We start from the raw sequence: 19,373 nt of genomic DNA, 5'->3' as shown, positions 1-19,373 counted from the left end.
TGCACTAAAAAATGGCATCATTTGGTTAAAACAGTTCTTGTGTACTTTATTCAATGGTCCATGAGCGCAAAAGTGAAACTTCTACATAACTTCCTGTGATGTTGATATACGTAATTATTTTTTCTTTCTTCTAGCACCTCACCCTTGTTCCCAAATGATGTTGTTTTTTATAACTGACATTTAAATAAAAGAAATCAATCTTCAAAACTTTACAAGTCCCCCTCGCCCCCCCTCCCCATGCTTGGGGCCCTGGTACAACATTCCCACTTTATCCCCAAATGTTATCATCAAGTCTGCCTGAGAGTGAAGTGTGTATTTTCTTTATCCCTAATAGCTCTTGGTAGTCTCATATTTATCAGGAAAGGGAATACTGACGTATCCGCTCCCAACTACAAACGGCAGTATTCCAGCGTTGGGAACGACGTTCCATGCCAGCGTCAGCGTGATGTTCTTGTTGGCCCTGGCGACACAGAAATCAAAGTCTTAATGACTGTCACAACGGGCAAGCGACTGAGACAAACGCGGACGATGTTGAGCAGATACTAGTCTAATCTTTCGGGGTTGGCGCTGGTGGCGACAACGAAAGGAGGGTCACCAGCGGCGTTTATGTTGAGGGGACCGACCGTAGGGCTGGTCGCTTCCAACACTTGAAGATGACAACTAGTGGTTTTAGTTTTGAGGGGGAAGGACAGCGATGAATAACTTTTCTGGTAAGGCTACTGTTTAACTTCTGCACTGTTTGGGAAAATAAACATTTATTGAATCGTAAATCTTTCTGAGTAACATCTTTCTTTGTACTAAATATCTCATGTTATGATGTTGACATTTGTAGCTTATAGATGGGTGTGGCCTATACACTTACAAATCTTTCTTTCAATTTAATGTGTGCGGCTTGAATTCAGGAGCGCTCTATAGTCTATTCTATCTATTTATTCTACACATTATTATTATTATTATTTATTACTTATCTTCTTTTGTGTCTGTTATTATATGGGAGCCAGGCAACGACATTTCGTTGGCAATTTCACTACTGTGTTTTTGTGCAATGACAATAAAGGGAGTCTATCTATCTATCTATCTATCTATCTAGTCTGGAAATTACCCAATTTCACAAACAAGTCTGTTGTTTATGAACCAAAATTTACTGTTTAATTAAGTTACGGGAGCTCGTACATAACCAAGAAATGTTGTAAAAGTCATTTTTTTATATTGCGGTGTAAAAACAATGTTTGGATTGGAACAGTTGCTTTTTTTCTGCTACTGCTACATTTGTGCTTTACCTGAGGCCGTTTCCATCGTCAAAGAAGAAATACTTGGATTTATTGTCTTTGAGGTTCAATTTGGTGTTTTGACCACGGAGGACAATCTTATCCCAGAGCACAACCTGGTTGAGAGACTGACACACACACACACACACACACACACACACACACACACGTTATTAGTATAGTCGTAGTTAGGATGTCTTTTAACTGACATTATGTTTACAGTCACACGTAAAATTTGCAGTTGAACTCGCCAGGAGGCCTGTCACAATAAATAGGCCTATGCTACAAATTATTCTTGATAATCGATAATGAATTTCTAGATTATCATGACAGGCCTACTCGCCAGATTAGTGTAGCCTCCTTCACAGCACTAAACTCACTGGAAATGATTCAGCAAATTAACATACACTGTGATGAATTGTCATGTAAAAAAAAAAAAAAAAATCAACTTACATTGCTTTTTGTCGTGTACTCGGCTGACAAATACAGAAAGAGCTGTTTGACATTCCAGTCAAAAATGGGCTGCAAATGTACAAAGGTTAAGGCAAAAGAAAAGTACAATCACTTCTGTCAACTTAACATGGATCATATTAGGATCACATTAGGATCACATTGTGTCGGAAATGATGTGCAAAACTCATTATTTGCACGTGAACAATGTGATTGTGACTGGACTACAAAGTACTTGCGGGCCTTATGCTAGCACAGCTGAAAAACAGGACAACTCGACGATGTTGCGTCAACGAGTGGCCAACTTTTTGTTCAATCTTTTTCTTAAAAATGCACCTATTATCTAATTTTTCAGCCCTTTATATCAAGTTGTGGACTACTATAGGGCAGCTACACACAATAACCTGCACAGAAAACTTTCTAGATCTTCCAGAATCTGCCCCTCTTTCTGCCACATTTCCTTGGATTTCAAAAACTGTTTTTATTTATTCCACCCATGACCCACTCCACTGTGATTGGTCCCACTCAGCTTGTATAGCTTGTAGCCAGGCATGCCCATATAAGAAAATCCATACAGAGCATTCAGAGCCATCACAGCCGTCTTTCAAGGCTCAATTCCAAATGCTACAACTCTCATTATCCGAAACCACTTTTCACACAGGAAGTGAACAAAATGTAAACAATGTAAGCAAGTGAAATACTCACCGTTTACATGGAAGATTATGGCATAATTGAATTAATATTATTGCACTTTAGGTGTGAAGTTGACTCATTCGTGGTTGGAATGGTGCGAGTACACCTGAAAGGATATCAGCTGTGAGGTCAAAGGTGATGAAACCCAGATCACTGCGCTCTTTGGGGCCAGTGAAGTCATTCACATTCTTCCTGTAGGACAAAGGCAAAAAGTTACTTCATAACAATAAAAGCGACAGTATATTTATTTTTGTTATTTATCTCATTCACACCAGACCGCAAAAAACTATATTGATACAAAAACAGTCGTATAAAGAAAGAAGGAAACCGGGTAAACTGACGTAGCGTACAGGCGTGCGTAGACACAGCAGTATCTTTGAAGCGCCAACCTTCAGGTTGGGAGACAACTCAACCTTCATGAGCCATGACATTGAAGGGCCAAGGTGGCGTACTGGCAATATTTGGTACGTTACAACGCCATGGTCTTAATAAAAAGTACATATTGACAGTTGCTCAATACTGTGTACACTGTACTTGGTTTTGGAGTGTATTCATTTTGACAGTATAATGGTGGACCCAAATCTACGACCATTTTGACAGTATAATGGTGGACCCAAAACTACGACCATTTTGACAGTATAATGGTGGACCCAAATCTACGACCATTTTGACAGTATTATGGTGGACCCAAATCCATCACCATCGTTGTACACTTTTCGCAAATGACAATATTTTGCCTCATCTTCCTCTGTTCACTACTTTCCACGCTACAGTTTTCTCCCCAGCCACCATTATTTAAAGCTTCTCTCTCCTCTTCCGTTATGCAGCCAAAGTGACGACTACCGAGGGTAAGAATTGAGTGCAACATCCGGGGACTGCCAAGTGCACTGCATCACTTGTCAGCGTGAACGCACTTATACACTCATAAGACGAAGTGTAACGACGAAAGTGCCTATCATATTGTGTTCATTTCCACGTCACCGACAATCAACGGATATCTTATCATAGTGATTTTAAACTGAATACGCATTAAACTACATATTTTAACTTCCCGCGTGGAAGATTTTGGCATCTGTACAGTCTAAACTGTTTTAAATAAAATACCCACCAATTGTCGGATTCGCTAATGAAACCGTGTGATAAGATGTCACCTAAAACCACAGTAACTATGATGGGACATTTCATGTGTGGACAAAAATGGAATATTAAATGACGACTTTTGTTCAAAATGGACATTAAAGAGGCTTACAACATGACTTCGGAGACTCGGACGTCCACGGGAACTGTTCTGTCCTTAAACGCTGTGGTGATGAAACAGCCGAACGTTAAAGCTGCCATGACGCTGAGAGAGAAGGCGAAAAGGGAGTTCGCTCTGGACAAAACAGTGTTCATCTTTTCTGAACGTTTCAAGGCAAAATATCAAATAGTCAAACTGATGAGGACGACTGCGCGTGTTTGTATGAATTCACTGTGCTACCGCCGAAAAGTTACCATCATTGCTTGCATAACGTACTTTCTTCTAGGTCTTTCAAAATAAAACGAAACACCTTAGGTAAGTTTTTCCTTTGCACCTGTATTTTTGACTTTTGTTATCATCTAAGTCATTCAAATACAACGCTTAGGGTTATTAGAAAACATTATACTTCAATTTGTTAAAGACTTACCAGGTTTATGTATTGTAAACAGAAGGTAGCTTTTATTGTGAAGGGTGGCATGAAAGATACTTCCGGTAATGTAAACCGGATGCTCATGCATTTTTAACGATGAGTAAGCGGAAGTTATTTTTTTCAAAATAATTATTTTTGTGCATTTCCGCCACTACGCGGTAACGAGGTTTTTCGAGGAATATTCACTGTATCATAACAGCGAAATAACAACAATAGTTACATTCTCTTCATCATGTTTGTTGTTCTAAGATTCCACTCTCCACCCTTCAGTTTGCATGTTCTCTCCGTGTGTGCGTGGGTTTTTCTCCGGATACTCCCACATATGTACATATCTCATATGTACATATTCAGAATCAGACAACAGCTTTATGTTGAAAACGGACATTTTTTTTATTTTAAGTCACTTGCATAATAATTTACAATAAAAAATCACGACTCAAATGACTACTTTAATGTGGAAATGGAATCCAAATGAAGGTCTGCAATTGTTGAGCAAGTGTTGTCCACAAGGTCAAACAAAAGATGTGCTAATCATGTTTCACAAAGCTCTGTAGTGTTTTCACTCAAGGAAAGACATTTGTCTTCTTCTTTAGTTGCTTGACCTACAAAGCTTGCAGTAGTCACATGTTGTCGTTTAATTCAGACACTGGATGAGCTTCTCTTCCATCATGCAGTACGCGGCAACGTGCGACAGGTCAGAGATGAAGGCGTTGCAGACTTGCACGCTGATTCCCTTGCAGCCTCTCATGTCCAGAAGGGTCAAAGAGGACATTCTCTTCAGGTAGGACATACATCCATCTGTCAGCTGATTACAACCTGATCAGATAAACACATAATTGTTTTGGTTGTATTGTAGTTCTGCACATTTGAAAATCTGCCATCATAAGTGTGTGTATGAAGGAGAGATATCGCAGATTTCATTATATAAACTACAAAAAACTTCTTGTATACAACTTCTCTGGTGTGGTTTTGTACCCTGCTTTTGCTGCTGTAAACCTGGAATTTCCTCTTGTAGGACTAATTTATCTTATACGGATCAAAGCATCTCTAACATTCTATTGAAATGCTTCATTGGAGTGAATACGGCGTGAGACAAAGCAAGGTCAAATGAGGTACCTGCTAGGGTGAGTTCACTCAGGTTGTTGCGCGTCTGTGTGCCCCCTGCAGCCAGCACCGCTATGGAAGAATCCGTTATGTTCTTGCAATGAGCGAGGTCCAGCTTCTCCAGGTGTGGCATATTTCGCTGGAGCAGTCTCACGGAGGACTCGGTGATGTCCAGACCGGACAGGTGTAGCGTCACCATGTTCTTCAGCCTGCAGCGAGGCATGTAGGAGCCTGAGAAGGAACAAAAGAATGTAAAACGAGAAGAAAACTTGTGAGTACGTTCGTTTCTGTCGCAACGGACCATGCGGGGTGAGGAGCTCTTTAATTTGTGCATCTTTGATTCCCTCACACCAGCGCAGGTCTAGTAGTCGAAGGTAGGGCGTGACATGCGAGGCTAATGCTGACAAGGACGACCACGGCAGCCCAGCAAGCCTTAATTCACGAAGACCTGCAGTAACAGACGGAGGGATCAGGCTGCAGAACCCGTCAACGTGCATGTTGGTACTGGATGTGTTGTACCTGGAAGTCTGGCGAGAAAAGACGTGAGCTGTCTTTTGGCCACGGGGGTCCATGACAGATCCAGAGAGATGGGCCGGTGTTGTACGATGCCTAGCAAAGCATTGTGAGTCAGATGGCGCCACTGACGTAATTCCAGATGGCTCCAAAGATTCTTGTCAAACGTCCTGCAGCAGGAAGTAAAACTGTGATTCCAGGATGTACAACGTAAAAGTTTTCCGCATCATATTGGGGACAACATACCACTTGTACCAGGTCTTGCACACCATCATGCACTTTAGCAGGTCAGCTCTGTTGAGGTACTTAAAAACAGACACCCACACGTCCTTTTCTCCTCCATTCTCTTCCACATCCGCAAAGGGCAAGGGTTGTGACCCCCTGATCGATGAAGCCACCCGTGCCTCTTCCTCTGAGGATGTAGATCGCTCAACAGTGCCCCGAGTGACATAGTTACCGCGAAGGCCTGACCTGCAAGATAACATTTTAGTTACCCCATTGTCCTTTATAAACGTGCTCATGTTTTCATTAATAAGAAAAATGTCAACCTGAATCAATATTGTGTGAATAGAAACTGTCTATGTGTCTGTAGGAATTTATGGATGTGGATGCTCTTTCACATTTTAGTTTCAAGACATTTCCGTCATGGAGATTTGCTTCCACATTGAGAGCTGAGTGTCACAGTGATGATTGGAAAACATTCTATTATTATTATTATTATTCCATTTAATTGTATGAAAAGTCCAACCTTCCTGGTCCTTGTGGAAGTTGTCCATCACGGGTGTTGCGCGTAGTTTTGGAAAGCGTGGTTTTTCTGTTAAAGTTGGCATTTTGTGTCCGAAAACCCATTGCGGCTTCCAGTTTGGGAACTATAGAACCTGTGTCGGTCATAAAAAAGGGAGGGAAAAAAATCAAGCAAAAATCTCCAAAGACATTACACCAGGGGTCGGGAACCTTTTTGGCTACGAGAGCCATGAAGGCCAGATATTTTAAAATGTGTATCTGTGAGAGCCATATACATTTTTTTAAACATTGAATGCAATAAAATGTGTGCAATTTTATGTAAGACCAACAGTTTTAGATATAATGGGCTCTAATTACGTAGACCAGGCACACTACCCCACGCCAAGGGGGTGTGGCCAGCACACTTTCGTGAGCAGCGCAGTGTCTAATAATAAATCTAATACTTGTTGCCATTAATACAACTTCTGCTGCTGCATGGTTTTGCACCATACTCCGTACATGTATTTCATTCTTTTGGCCATCTTCGTCAGAAGGCTTAGTTCTGCAGCTTTAGCTAGGTGACTATTTGACTAAAGGAGGAAAGTTTATATTTACATGTTGACATCTCAATGACCGAGGTAGACTACCGCATTACCCAGTAATAATCGAGTTTTGGTGTTTGACCTGGAAAATATCACCAGGAAAGATTGATATGGTCGGCCGTATTGCAGTAGAAAATAAATGGACGGATTAAAATGCATAAGAAAGTTGTTGATTTTGAATATTATTTTTAACAGTCATTTCCGTGATGTTTACTTTAAAATGTTAGCAAAAATACATTTTTATTGTGGTAAGAAACGCTTGAGAGCCAGATACAGTCATGAAAAGAGCCCTACCTGGCTCCCGAGCCATAGGTTCCCTACCTCTGCATTAGACGTATACATAGAAGTAACGTTCCGTGTCCCAAGAACCAGATACTGTATGCGGTCACGGTACCGGACCGTTGGGTTGAAGAGAGAGCTGAGCTAAGCGCTCAATTTACCGGGCCATCTATGTTCCCACCATGACCTATGGTCATGACCTTTGGGTTGTAACCAAAAGAACGAGATCAAGGATACACAAGCGGCTGAAATTAATTTCCTCCTCATGACGCATTCTAAAAGACAGGGTGAGGAGCTTGGTCCTTCAGGAGGGGCTCAGAGTAGAACCGCTTCTCCTTCACATAGAGAGGAGCCAGTAGAGGTGGCTCCGGTATCTAGTCCCTGGTGAGGTGTTCCGGGCATGCCAGGATAAAGAAGTCCGGGGCAGACCGAGGTCACGCTGGAGGGATTATGTCTCCAACCGGCCTTGAGGTTGACCCATTCATGCAGCCCCTTGGCCTTTGGTAAAACCATAGCTCATATGAAACAGGACTGAGTTTTGAAGGACAGTGACAATGACTCCATGAGAAATGTTGAGGATGACGATGATTATTATTATGAACGAACGTCTGTCAACACAGAGGTCATTTACTACTGGTCACCGGTAATGCCGCCATCATTTGGTTTTGATCTTCTCACTCCATGCCTTGTACTTACCAGGTTTCTCTGTCCTGTCGGGGCTTTGTAGCGTCACAGTCAGGTAGGATCCACACAGGATGTCATCATTCAGATCAGACACCAGGAGCACTGGAGGTTCTGGGTCAGAATCCCAGAACTCTTCCTGCCCCTCTTCATCTTCAAAATTGTCCACTTCCTCTTCATCCGGGTCAAACTCCTGTCGGTCGCTGTCCTCATCTTCCTCATCATCAGTCTTGAACCTCCTACCCGGCTGATAAGAACGCTGATCCTGGTCTCCATTTCCGCTGTCGTCGTCATCTTCCTCTTCGTCGCCATAATCAGACTCGTCAGTTGACGCTCCTCTGTGCTGGATCCTGGAGCCCCCCCTCAACCTCACCCCTCTCCTCCTCCTGCCGCCGTCCTTCATGGTCTTCATCTTCAGGATGGAAGAACTCCCAAGAGTCAGTGGACTTTCCCGGCTCCCTCTAAGAGACAATCCTCCTTTGAGGAGTCCCCTCCTGTTACCAAACCCCCTCCTAGAAGAAGAGTGGCCACCTCCTCGTTGGAGGCGCATCCTTTTTCTCTGAGTGGCTGTGGACAACATCACAATAAAATGTGTTAGAAGAGTGACATTCGTCATCAGATAGCGGTCATGAGAAATTAGTCAACAACACTGTGTCCCGTCTCCTTCTTTTCAATGACGCATTCAAGTGCACTGCGTAATTCCCTGTTATATCACATCTCCTAATCATATTGAGATGGTTCTGTGTATTCAAGTGTTCTTGCTGAGAAACAACGGTCCATATAACGAGATATGTATAACCCACAGCTAATGAAGAAGAGCAACTTCATCTCATGAAGTCCAAACCAACCTTCATCCTCGTCATCACTGGAATCTCCATCACGGCTGTGTCTTTGTTGTCGGAAGATCTTAGCCATGCGGGCGTCCAGCAGAGAGGAAGATTTCCGTTTCTGGGAATGTATAAAAAAGAAAGCAAAAGGAAACTGACGAAGGAGAGCGAAGATACGTGAAGAAGTGAGGGCTGGTCCGGGTTTTCAGTTGCGTACCTCAGTGTCAGTGAGCCCCTGGACACACTTTGGACATTCCCAACAGCTCGGCAGGTCGTTATTGATAACGCCTTCACCCCTAACCTGTGACAGAAGGGAAAAACAACAAACATGATATGAGCTTGTACCTTGGCCTACTTGATGCCAAAGAGCTGGTGTATTTGAAATAAAAGTTCTAGTACCGTGAGGCAAGCAGGGTGGACGATCTGTGCACAGTTGGAACATTCCATCAGAGTATAGAAACCATCTGCAGTTTCCTCTTGATTCGGCTCCTTGCATACTTCACAAACTGCAGACAGTGGAAGTCCTGGCTAAAAAAAAAAACAAAAAACATAAAAAATGGTGAGAGCCATTGATGGCAGTGATTATCACCACACGTCCACATCTTGGTGAATGTAAACAGGGACGTGAGGATGTGGGTGGGTGATGCGGGGACACGTTTGATTGGCTAGACAGCGGACATGCTCATTTTAGTGCCACTGAGGAACAAATTCCACTGGCAAAAGTGACAATGATGGTCCAAAATGTGCATAATTTGAGAGGACGGGTCAAATCCACGACGTCAGAAAATATTGTGTGAAAAAATTTGTTTTACCTAACACACAAAGACAATAGGTCTGCTTTCATGGATGATTACAGAAATTGAAAATTAACCATATCTGAGACACTGAAATCAAAAGGACATTTACATTTTTTATCAAAAAATGATTAATCGTTTTGGAGTCGTTGATGCAGCTCTAAACAGGAGACATGAGCGTCTAACACAGGGGTGGGCAAACTACGGCCCGGGGGCCACATGCGGCCCACTAAGCGTTTGAATCCGGCCCGCCAGTTGCTTTCTAACTTTTAACATACGTACATGCTGGCAACATGACTTGCAAGTCAGATGTCTTATTCAGTCAAAAAATAAATTATAATAATAAAAAAAAAAAAAAAAAAATATATATATATATATATATATATATATGTGTATATATATATATATTTTTTTTTTAAGTTTGTAGTTTGATGTGATCTGATGTTTAAAGCGTTTGAATCCGGCCCGCCAGTTGCTTTCTAACTTTTAACATACTGGCAACATGACTTGCAAGTCGGATGTCTTATTCAGTAAAAAAAAAAACAATAACAATAATTTAAAAAAAATTAAAATGTAAAATTCAAGTTTGTAGTTTGATGTGGTTTGATGTTTAAAGTGCTCTGGAAAAAGGGATATATGGAACATATTTAAAACATATAGCTAATAATCTGACACGTTTACAGATAAAATTATACAAATAAGTAAATAAATAAAATAAATAATAAATATATAAAAAATAATATAATTGATATATAATATAATTAATAATATAATTATAATATATATAATAAATTATATATATAATATGTAGATTAAATATAATATATAATATAATAAATAAAATTAGACAAATAATTCAAGGTGGACTGTTAGAATTATAAGCAAATACAAATATATACAAATATATATATATACATATATACAAATAAATAAATAATAAATAAATAAAATATAATATAATATATTAAATATAATATATATAATAATAAATTAATATATATATAATATAATTAATCATTATAATATATAATAAATAAATAAAATTAGACAAATAATTCAAGGTGGACTGTTAGAATTATAAGTGTAAAATAGTGTGTGTTTTATAAAAAATATATATTCTGGACCCCCGGACAGTTTTGTTAACTCATTGTGGCCCACAAGTCAAAAAGTTTGCCCACCCCTGGTCTAACATGTATTCATGGTGAGTTGGTGAAGTTAAAGAGCTAGCAATTACTTCAATAGTTGTTGGCCTCCTTGAACACCCTCAATTTCGACCTTATTTTGTCATTAAATTCAGAAGTCATTCAGGAAAACAATGAAAACATGAATATAAGTTCCTTACTGAGAGACACTGGCGCAGCACACAGGTTTGCTTTAGCTTTCCCGGTCCTCCAAACTTCTTCATGTCTCTGCAGAAATTGCAGTCTCCGCATTCAGTTCTCATGCAGGCCTCACAGCGCTTACATCTGTAATCACACAGTCACTTATTATCTTTGTGACGTGATGTTGGCCATCTTAAAACTGTGGCACATTCACACCGGCCAAGATCAATAAGCCATTTCATCATTGATTAGCAGAATTATTATTGCATGTCTTAGTCAGCAACAGTGGCAACAGTTTGCACAATCCATTGATTACCTGACCCTACGCCTTCTCAGAACAGACATGGAGGAGGGAGGCTTCTGTGGGCGTGGCATGACTGAAACAGTGGTCGGTTTAGGACGAAGATGAGGCGGTGGAGGAGGAGGCGGCTGATAATTTAAGGCCTGAAGAAAGAAAGAAAGAAAGAAAGACACAAGCGTGCTATTCAAAAGCAAATCCATATTGTTTTTATTAGGAGTATACACATACAACTTTTTCATTTCCGATAATATACCCACACTGCAGCAAATACCGATATCGATCTCAATGAAGAGTTTAAACTCCACATTACTCACTGCTGACATGGACCCGTGCTTTTCTGATAAATTGATTTTTCGGATTTGAGATACAGGCTGATATAATCTGATATTGTTTTATCGGCCCGATATTAGCATATCAATATCAGAATGGGACATACTTAGTTAGTATGGTAATTTCTGCCTTGTCTTCCATATTTTGAGTGCTGCTCATACCCCTTCCATAGATAACTAAACTAGCTTTGAAATGAGGAGTTAAGGGATAATTGCGGTAAGATAAATTAATATATACACATTACCAAAAAATAATTTGAAAAAACATAACAGTGTGTAAAAAGAGAACATCAGTGTAATTTTTGGGGTTGCTAAAAGTAAAACAACAAATACATTTAGCAAGAAAGATGAAAGACACCAAATGTGTCAATGTAAAATTCCATTAACATATCACATGCCAGATTGTCACTTACCCTCTTTGGCCACCTGACTATGGGTTTTCCAGTGTAGGACTGTTTGGGATTGTCATTAGCATGCTCCTTGAGTAGTGCCTGCAAGACACCCATTATTGTTAACAGAGGACTGGGACTTTTACAGACACTTTAATGGATGAAATAACTTTAAACTCCGCACACAAACAAAATGGGGTGTAACGTGTTTCCTCAAATGTTGTAGTGTTAGAAACTATGAAATGCTAACTACAATGATATACTGTAATTGGATTGGTAATACAGTGGATTCAATTGCATGTTTGTGATTTTTTTTGTCAAAAATTTCCCTTCAGGGGTCGTCACAGCAAACCAAATATCCTCCATCCAACCCCGTCTTCTGCATCTGTCTCTCTCACACCAACTACCCTCATGTCCTCCTTCACTACATCCATAAAGCTCCTCTTTGGTCCTCTACGCCTCCTACCTGGCAGCATCCTTCTACCAATATATTCACTATCTCTCCTCCGAACCATCTCAGTCTGCCTTCTCTGACTTTATCTCCAAGGCCTCCAACATGTAATGTCCCTATGATGGACTTGTTCGTGATCCTGTCCATCCTGGTCACTCCCAATGAGAACCTCAGCATCCTCATCTCTGCTACCTCCGGTTCTGCTTCCTGTCTACTCCTCAGTGGCACTGTCTCTAGACCAGGGGTGGGCAAACTACGGCCCGGGGGCCACATCCGGCCCGCCAAGTGTTTCAATATGGCCCGTCTGTTTTTTCCAAATATTTCATTTGAACTCAACATACAACCTGGCATCGTGGCTTGGGCCAATTTTTTGATGTTTGAGGTAGCTGCTTTATCAATTTCGTTATTTGATGTGGTCTGTTACAAAATGCTCCTGGAAAAAGGGACACAAGCACATAATAATAATAATAATAATAATAATGTTGTCAATAATGATAATAATACTACTATTATATTAATATTGTTGTTAATAATATTAATATAATAATGGTGGTAATATTACAAAATACTCCTGGAAAAAGGAGCACAAGCACAATAATAGTAATACAAATAATGATAATATTACTACTATTATGTTAATATTGTTGTTGATAATATTAATATAATAATGGTAGTAATATTATTAATATAACAAAATAATAATAATAATAATAATAATAATATAATAAAATTACTATAACTAATAATAATAATAATTGTAATAAAAATAACAATAATAATAATAATACATTGAGAAACACACTTTACATCAAATAAATGATTTCAAAGTGCACATATAGCAGATTGCATGACACTTTTACATGTAAAATATGTGTAAAAATATAGGTGTAAAAATGGACTGTTACGTGTAAAATACTACATAATCCCCCCCCCCCCCGTCAATTTTGTTAAATTAATGCGGCCCGCGAGTCAAAAAGTTTGCCCACCCCTGGTCTAGACCAAACAACATGGCTGGTCTCACCACAGTTTTGTATACTTTTCCTTTCATTCCTTTTCATCACGCCTGACACTTTTCTCCACCCGTTCCATCCTGCCTGTCAAAACTAAGTTTAAAACTAGTTTTAAGTTAGAACATACACAAAAATATACATATATATTTATTTTTCTCCCCAAAATAGGATGCTTTTTCCCCACAGAAATCACATTCATGCTAAGTAAAAGAAAACAGCTTTAATGAGGATAAGCTGTGTAGAAAATGGATGATGGATATATATATATATATATATATATATATATATATATATATATGTACACATAAAGGAACAGCAAAAAAAATTGTCAAACAATATACAATTGCTGCGGGGAGTTTAAAGCCGTTTTTGAGGTTGGTAAACAAAAATACTGTCTGCACCGTCTGTTACCTTCATGTGTGTGATGAGTGCCGAGGAATTGTGTATACCCGCCGGGACACACTTCTTGTTGGACGGCAGTGACTCCAGTTTGCCCACCAACGTCCACAGCCCCTCCAGCTCCAATGCAGTGAAATGAACCGCTTGTCTGCCAGACTCCTCTGAACCATCCCCTTCACTTGCGCTCTTATCCTCTTCTTTCATACTGGCTGCATCTGCGGCAGACACGGGTTTTCCATTTGACATATGATGATTGACATGATAATGACAAGATGATTTTTTTTTCGTGTGTCTTCATACCGACACCCAGAGAAAATTTCTGGAAATCTGGCGTAAGATACGATGTCTGGGTCACACTGAAGATATATCGCTCCAACACATACCAGCACATTTCATAATAGAACGGGTGACGGAACTTGACTGGAACCTGTGAAGGTAGCAGACGGTTACAGGAGAAAAGTGTTTCTTCGTGTCAGCAGCTTGTCTGCGCCTACCCGTGTGCGGTCCTCTATATTGCAGATGTTTAGCTGCATGGGAATGTTAAAGCTGTGGAGGAAGTTTCCTCCAAACACGATAGAATCCACAGGGGTGTAGACGGCATGAATCCAACCTAACAAACGGAACAGATTATATGTACGGTACATGCAGTACATCGTGTAGCATGTACATCAATAGTCACCTGACGGTATGATGAAGGTACAGCCTTGGCGCAGTTCTATCCTCTGGCATTCAGACGCTCGATCGCCCAGAAAAATATCGCCTTGCTTTCCAGACAGCACCCAGTTTTCATACAGTTCTAAGTTCTGAGTAGTGGGAGGGATCAACCAGAAAACCTGAGAAGACACCAGTTTGGATGTTTATGGGATGTGACTTGGTTTTCACTAAACTACATTTTCATTTGAAAGAACTTGCTTCAGATCTGTCAACCATGAAATGTAATGAGTGCAGATCCTGACAACTTTGTTAGTTTGATTTTTTTTAAATGTCCTATTTAAAAGACAAAGCTTTGTTTTAGCAGAAAAGTTACATCATTTTCTTGTTACATAATCCCCTTCGCTTTATTCTTACCATTTTTTGTTTTAATTTTATTTTTACAATGTGCTGTAGTCCGATATAAAAATGGGCCTCAGGCCACAAATGACCCCTGGACCGCACATTGGACACCCCTAATTTTATCGTTCTTCGTCAGGCCTGGGCTTGTGACCTGACATCAACTCTTGCTGACTATTTACCTTGTTAGCTTCCTTTGTAGCGAGTGAATTATGGTAATTATAGAGCGAAGGGGAGCCTTTTATTGCAAATGCTTATCAGAAATCCAAGGATTCAAGGACAGAACTTGAAACTGAAACCGGTGAAATGCAACAAAATGCCTACTTGGAGATCAGCAAAGTGTACAAAGTGTCAAAATGCAAACCTTGCTGCCTCTCAGAACATGATACCACACAGATGTCCCTCCAAAGTCGATGTGAAAGTCTGTATAGCATCCCTCCACACTCATCAGACAGTATCTGTGCAAACAGCGGCAATATTGTGAGAAAACGTACAAAAACAAAACAAGACTGCAACGCCGCTCTTACTTTTGTACTTTGGGATATTGCATGTCACTGATTGAGTTGGTGGAGTCCCTCTGCCTCTCTTTCAGGTGACGAGGCCACATGTTATCAACCCAGTCGATAAGATCTAGCTGAGAGACGCAAAGAGAGAGAGAATGAACATTCGCTACCGAAGAGGGCTTTTGAAAAATGAGAATAAATAAATAAAGCTGTTTAATCTAATGTAAATTTGACACATGCTCTTTACTTTATGTATTGATTAATGCATGAAATTAAAAATAAGTATATAGTTTTCCCATCAAAGTATGTACTGTACATACTGTGGAAGGTCTCTGGACCAGGTTTTCCAGCTTTGTGTGGCTGAATTCCAGACTGATGACATTGTAGAGCTTCTCTCTCTGAGACGGAGAACTCTCGTAGTAACGTGTCCACTGGGCCATGGACATCTCTGTTCCCTTCTGAGTGCTGACATCCATGACGTCAATCATACGTCTGCTACCTGAGTGGAGAATGGCAAAATGAAGATGTTTTAAAATATTGAACATATTTTAATTCATCTATTCTACTGTTTTCTAATGAATTATTATTTATTAGAAGTATATGTTATAGTATTTATGTAGTTTTTCATTATAATAGTACGTATATTCTAGTTTATAAACACATGAATGCAAGCACTTCCCAATCCAATCCCCACTTTTTAAATGGCGATGAACCACTTTAGGTTTTATCCACAACCCTACACATAATGCATTCACACTTTTAAAATGACTGAAAAAAAAATACTGCCATAATAAATGGCAGAAGGTGGACACTTCCGCCATCTAGTGGACGAGCATTTCATTGTTTTGCCTTGCATTGTTCATAGCAAGTCAATAATAATTCTCCAAACAATTGAAGGACATGAGAAATTGCATGACTTCACAACCGCCAACAGCAATAGTATGTGGGCTGGGGAGGTGTTTTGTTGTATGTCGAATTTTGACGGGAACAATGGATGTATTAAATTTGGAATAAGGCCATAACATAAAATGCGGAAAAAATGCAGCACCGTGAATACTTTCAAGATGCACAGTTTGTACTTAAAATACATGAAATGTACACTTAAAACATTTAGCACTCTATCACTGACCAAATACCTCTATATACAGTATAAATAATATATCCATCCATCTTCTATGCCGCTGATCCTCACTAAGCTCGCAGGGCTATGCTGCAGGCACATATAGACAAACAACCATTCACACTCACATTCATACTTATGGACAATTTGGAGTGGCCAATTAACCTAGCATGTTTTTGGAATGTGGGAGGAAACCGGAGTACCCGGAGAAAACCCACACATGCATGGGGAGAACATACAAACTCCACATAGAGATGCCTAATTGGAGAATCAAACCCAGTTCCTCCTGATCTCCTGACTGTGTGGCCTACATGCTAACCACACCGTGCGGCCATAAATAATATATATTTGTGAGTAACTACTGCTAAAAATAGTTTATTAGTGCAGTACGACAAGAACATATGTCTTACCAACAAACATCTTGACATCACTGACACTGAAGTCTGGCTCTGGCATCCTATGGAACATAAAGAAAAAACATTCATCTTCTGTAGATTATACATTCAGTCATAACGAGTGATAAGAAGGGGAAGAGGTGAAAGAAAAAACTATGTACTTTATGCCCAGGCCATCAGTTTCCTCAAAGATGATTGGGTCTTTCAGGCCTCCTCTTTGAATGTACTCATAAGTTAAATCTAAAAGACACAAATTCAGGACCAATGAAACAATGAAATAATTAGCATCTGTACGTGTCAATAATTAATGTAATGTCATTTTCTACCTTTGCCTTGCATGCGAATGATGCGATCAGAGTTGAATCTTTGGCTGTGGACCTTTTCCTCCAGATCAAACATTCTCTTTCCATCAATCTCCTCATCAGAGATGACCTCCTCATGATAACGCCGCCGAGTACTAGACCGCTGGAGGGGGAAATAAAAATCTTGGTTAAAACAAAGAAAGAATGGAATGATATGATGCAGCGTTTCATCATGTCACCATCAAACCTAGTCAGGCCTAATGTGAAACATGTTCATTCAGCAAAGACCCACTATCGCTCCAATCTCGTGACGTCATTAAAGAGGGACGACACAAACTGAGGAGAGCCACACTTTGGACACCCTGTCACATTGAATGAATGACACAACATAGCCCCACATTTTTAGCAAACATCAGATTCGGTCAATAAATTTAAGTACGATATACTTAGTTGTGGTGAATGTCGACAATTTAGCATTGAAACAGTTGCAGCGGCTTCCACCACGATGTGTGACTTTAACTTTTTTAGAATAAAAACATGTACGTCATTACAAAGTAAGAGTATTGATCCATACAAAAACAAACAGTGTATCAATTCATAAAAACAAATGTTTTCAATTGACAATAACTGGATTCTGTTAGTTCAGACACAACAAAGTGGCAAATCACGCGATAAAACTATGCGGTGAACGTCGCCAATTGCAAATGCTAATGCTACATATAAACTTGCCGTGATTAAAGATGTAATTTACACATATTTACCCCCATATTCCACTCCAAATAAGATGTATCTGTCTTATTTTGTTGCCATGTAGTTCATTCCCTTTTCTCCGTCTTGTTCGTCTTCTTCTTCTTCTTCTTCTTCTTCTTCTTTGGTTTAAGGACGGTTGACAAGCTTATTGGCGCATTGGCGCCACCATATGGTACGGAGTGTAACTACGGCTTTGAACTGAATTTCCTACTCCAAAAACAAACGAACATATTGATACGTTTCACATCACCAACTTACTGTAGCTGTTTGGTTATTTGAAGAACATTAATTTGAACTTGTTTCATTTCTCTCCCTGAGTTGGGAGCTGAATATTATTATACTGTACGTGCATTTTCATTAGGAGTGTCATGGTGCAGCATTGCAAACCTTTTTGACATTCAGATGGCAACACCCCGTTCAAGCCATTCACTCATAATATTGCAATACAGTGGAGAAATAAGTGTTTGACCCCCTACTAATTTTGTCAGTTCATCATTTCGATGGCAGGTTTATTGTAATAGTAAAACAGGAACAGTAATGTGTCGGAAAAACAATGAAACTTGCAAAACATCCAAAACCATTGAGCAGAGGTGTAATTAATTCATTAAAGAAAACATAAATTGAATTTGATTGAGGGACAGAGGTATTTGATCCTGAAGTAAAATGAGACAAAGTGTGTACTCAAACCAGAGCAGTGATTTCTAACTTTAATGTTTGACTTGACCCTAGGTTCCCAAAGTGGGGTACGTGTGTAACAGGTGTGTTCCAGCAATAGCGTTATAATTCACCAAAAGTCCATCCTCGGTATTTATTTTCATTTTGTCATATCATTTTCATGTTGAATTATTTATTTTACGTATATTGTCATTTTATTTTGAAATTTGTTTTATTTTGGTGACTTCCTGTAAGGAAGGCACTCCCTGTAGTTTCGCGGTACTCTCCTCAGACGGCGCGAGATCATAAGTTCATATAGTCGCTCTTGTCTTCAGAGCTAAAACACAGTAAAAAAAACATTCATGAGTTGTATACATTTATATTGTTAAGCTCACATGCATTGTATGAAAAGAAGGTGTGCTTTGTGCTGACTTTTTGAGGCACTTTATGTAACGTACAGTACAGCAGTACGTACAGCTCCGTGCTCATTTATGTGAATGGCATACGCACACGGTTGCTAATGTTTCAAAAGTTATTGGCTATCCTAGCTGTGGCTACATGATGTTATTGTCTAATTTGCATAGAATTTGCACGTGATGTGGTAAGATATTGTAGAAAAAAAGCACAACCTTTAGGGGAGACAAAAAAATGAGTAAAAACATGACCATGACCAAGTGTGGTTTGTGAGTAGCACCCTCTCCTGGTGAATATATGGTATAGCAACTGAGATTCATAAAGATGGGCAATACAATAGGCTTATCGATTCCTTACATTTACCCGCAGAATTGTCAGCTAAT

The 19,373-nt window shown here is 39.6% G+C and overlaps 2 protein-coding genes across 2 annotated transcripts; both read right to left on the bottom strand.

The window, feature by feature from the left end:
* Nucleotides 1-20: 20 nt before the first annotated feature.
* Nucleotides 21-3,914, bottom strand: spcs3 (signal peptidase complex subunit 3). The gene is made up of 5 exons (XM_058074343.1): nt 3,661-3,914; nt 2,530-2,603; nt 1,722-1,798; nt 1,281-1,396; nt 21-460 (listed from the first exon to the last, which is right to left on the bottom strand). The coding sequence occupies exons 1-5, from the start codon at nt 3,801-3,803 to the stop codon at nt 328-330; spliced, it is 543 nt and encodes a 180-aa protein (XP_057930326.1). The 5' UTR covers nt 3,804-3,914; the 3' UTR covers nt 21-327.
* A 532-nt stretch (nt 3,915-4,446) lies between these two features.
* kdm2aa (lysine (K)-specific demethylase 2Aa) lies at nt 4,447-18,096 on the bottom strand. The gene is made up of 24 exons (XM_058091303.1): nt 17,934-18,096; nt 17,197-17,335; nt 17,032-17,110; nt 16,886-16,932; nt 15,676-15,854; nt 15,380-15,486; nt 15,217-15,310; nt 14,482-14,635; nt 14,297-14,412; nt 14,103-14,229; nt 13,815-14,017; nt 11,967-12,044; nt 11,240-11,367; nt 10,944-11,067; nt 9,207-9,335; nt 9,025-9,108; nt 8,829-8,928; nt 7,996-8,547; nt 6,444-6,573; nt 5,942-6,166; nt 5,702-5,865; nt 5,484-5,630; nt 5,195-5,413; nt 4,447-4,894 (listed from the first exon to the last, which is right to left on the bottom strand). The coding sequence occupies exons 1-24, from the start codon at nt 17,937-17,939 to the stop codon at nt 4,713-4,715; spliced, it is 3,513 nt and encodes a 1,170-aa protein (XP_057947286.1). The 5' UTR covers nt 17,940-18,096; the 3' UTR covers nt 4,447-4,712.
* Between the last annotated feature and the right edge of the window lie 1,277 nt (nt 18,097-19,373).

The sequence above is a fragment of the Doryrhamphus excisus genome, chromosome 1 (genome assembly GCF_030265055.1).
Source record: "Doryrhamphus excisus isolate RoL2022-K1 chromosome 1, RoL_Dexc_1.0, whole genome shotgun sequence".
In the NCBI taxonomy this organism is placed as follows: Eukaryota; Metazoa; Chordata; class Actinopteri; order Syngnathiformes; family Syngnathidae; genus Doryrhamphus; species Doryrhamphus excisus.
This window is presented reverse-complemented; position numbering and strand designations above follow the sequence as displayed.

Bases quoted from the DNA above. Each gene is read 5' to 3' on its own strand.
- spcs3 (XM_058074343.1), bottom strand. From the start codon at position 3,803: ATGAACACTGTTTTGTCCAGAGCGAACTCCCTTTTCGCCTTCTCTCTC. The intron at 1,397-1,721 runs GTAAGTTGATTT...TGTGTGTGTCAG, and splicing joins AGTACACGACAAAAAGCAAT to TCTCTCAACCAGGTTGTGCT. The intron at 461-1,280 runs GTAAAGCACAAA...CTGTGTCGCCAG, and splicing joins GACGATGGAAACGGCCTCAG to GGCCAACAAGAACATCACGC.
- kdm2aa (XM_058091303.1), bottom strand. The intron at 17,111-17,196 runs GTAGAAAATGAC...TGTGTCTTTTAG, and splicing joins CATTCGCATGCAAGGCAAAG to ATTTAACTTATGAGTACATT. The intron at 8,548-8,828 runs GTTGGTTTGGAC...TGTTGTCCACAG, and splicing joins CAGTGATGACGAGGATGAAG to CCACTCAGAGAAAAAGGATG.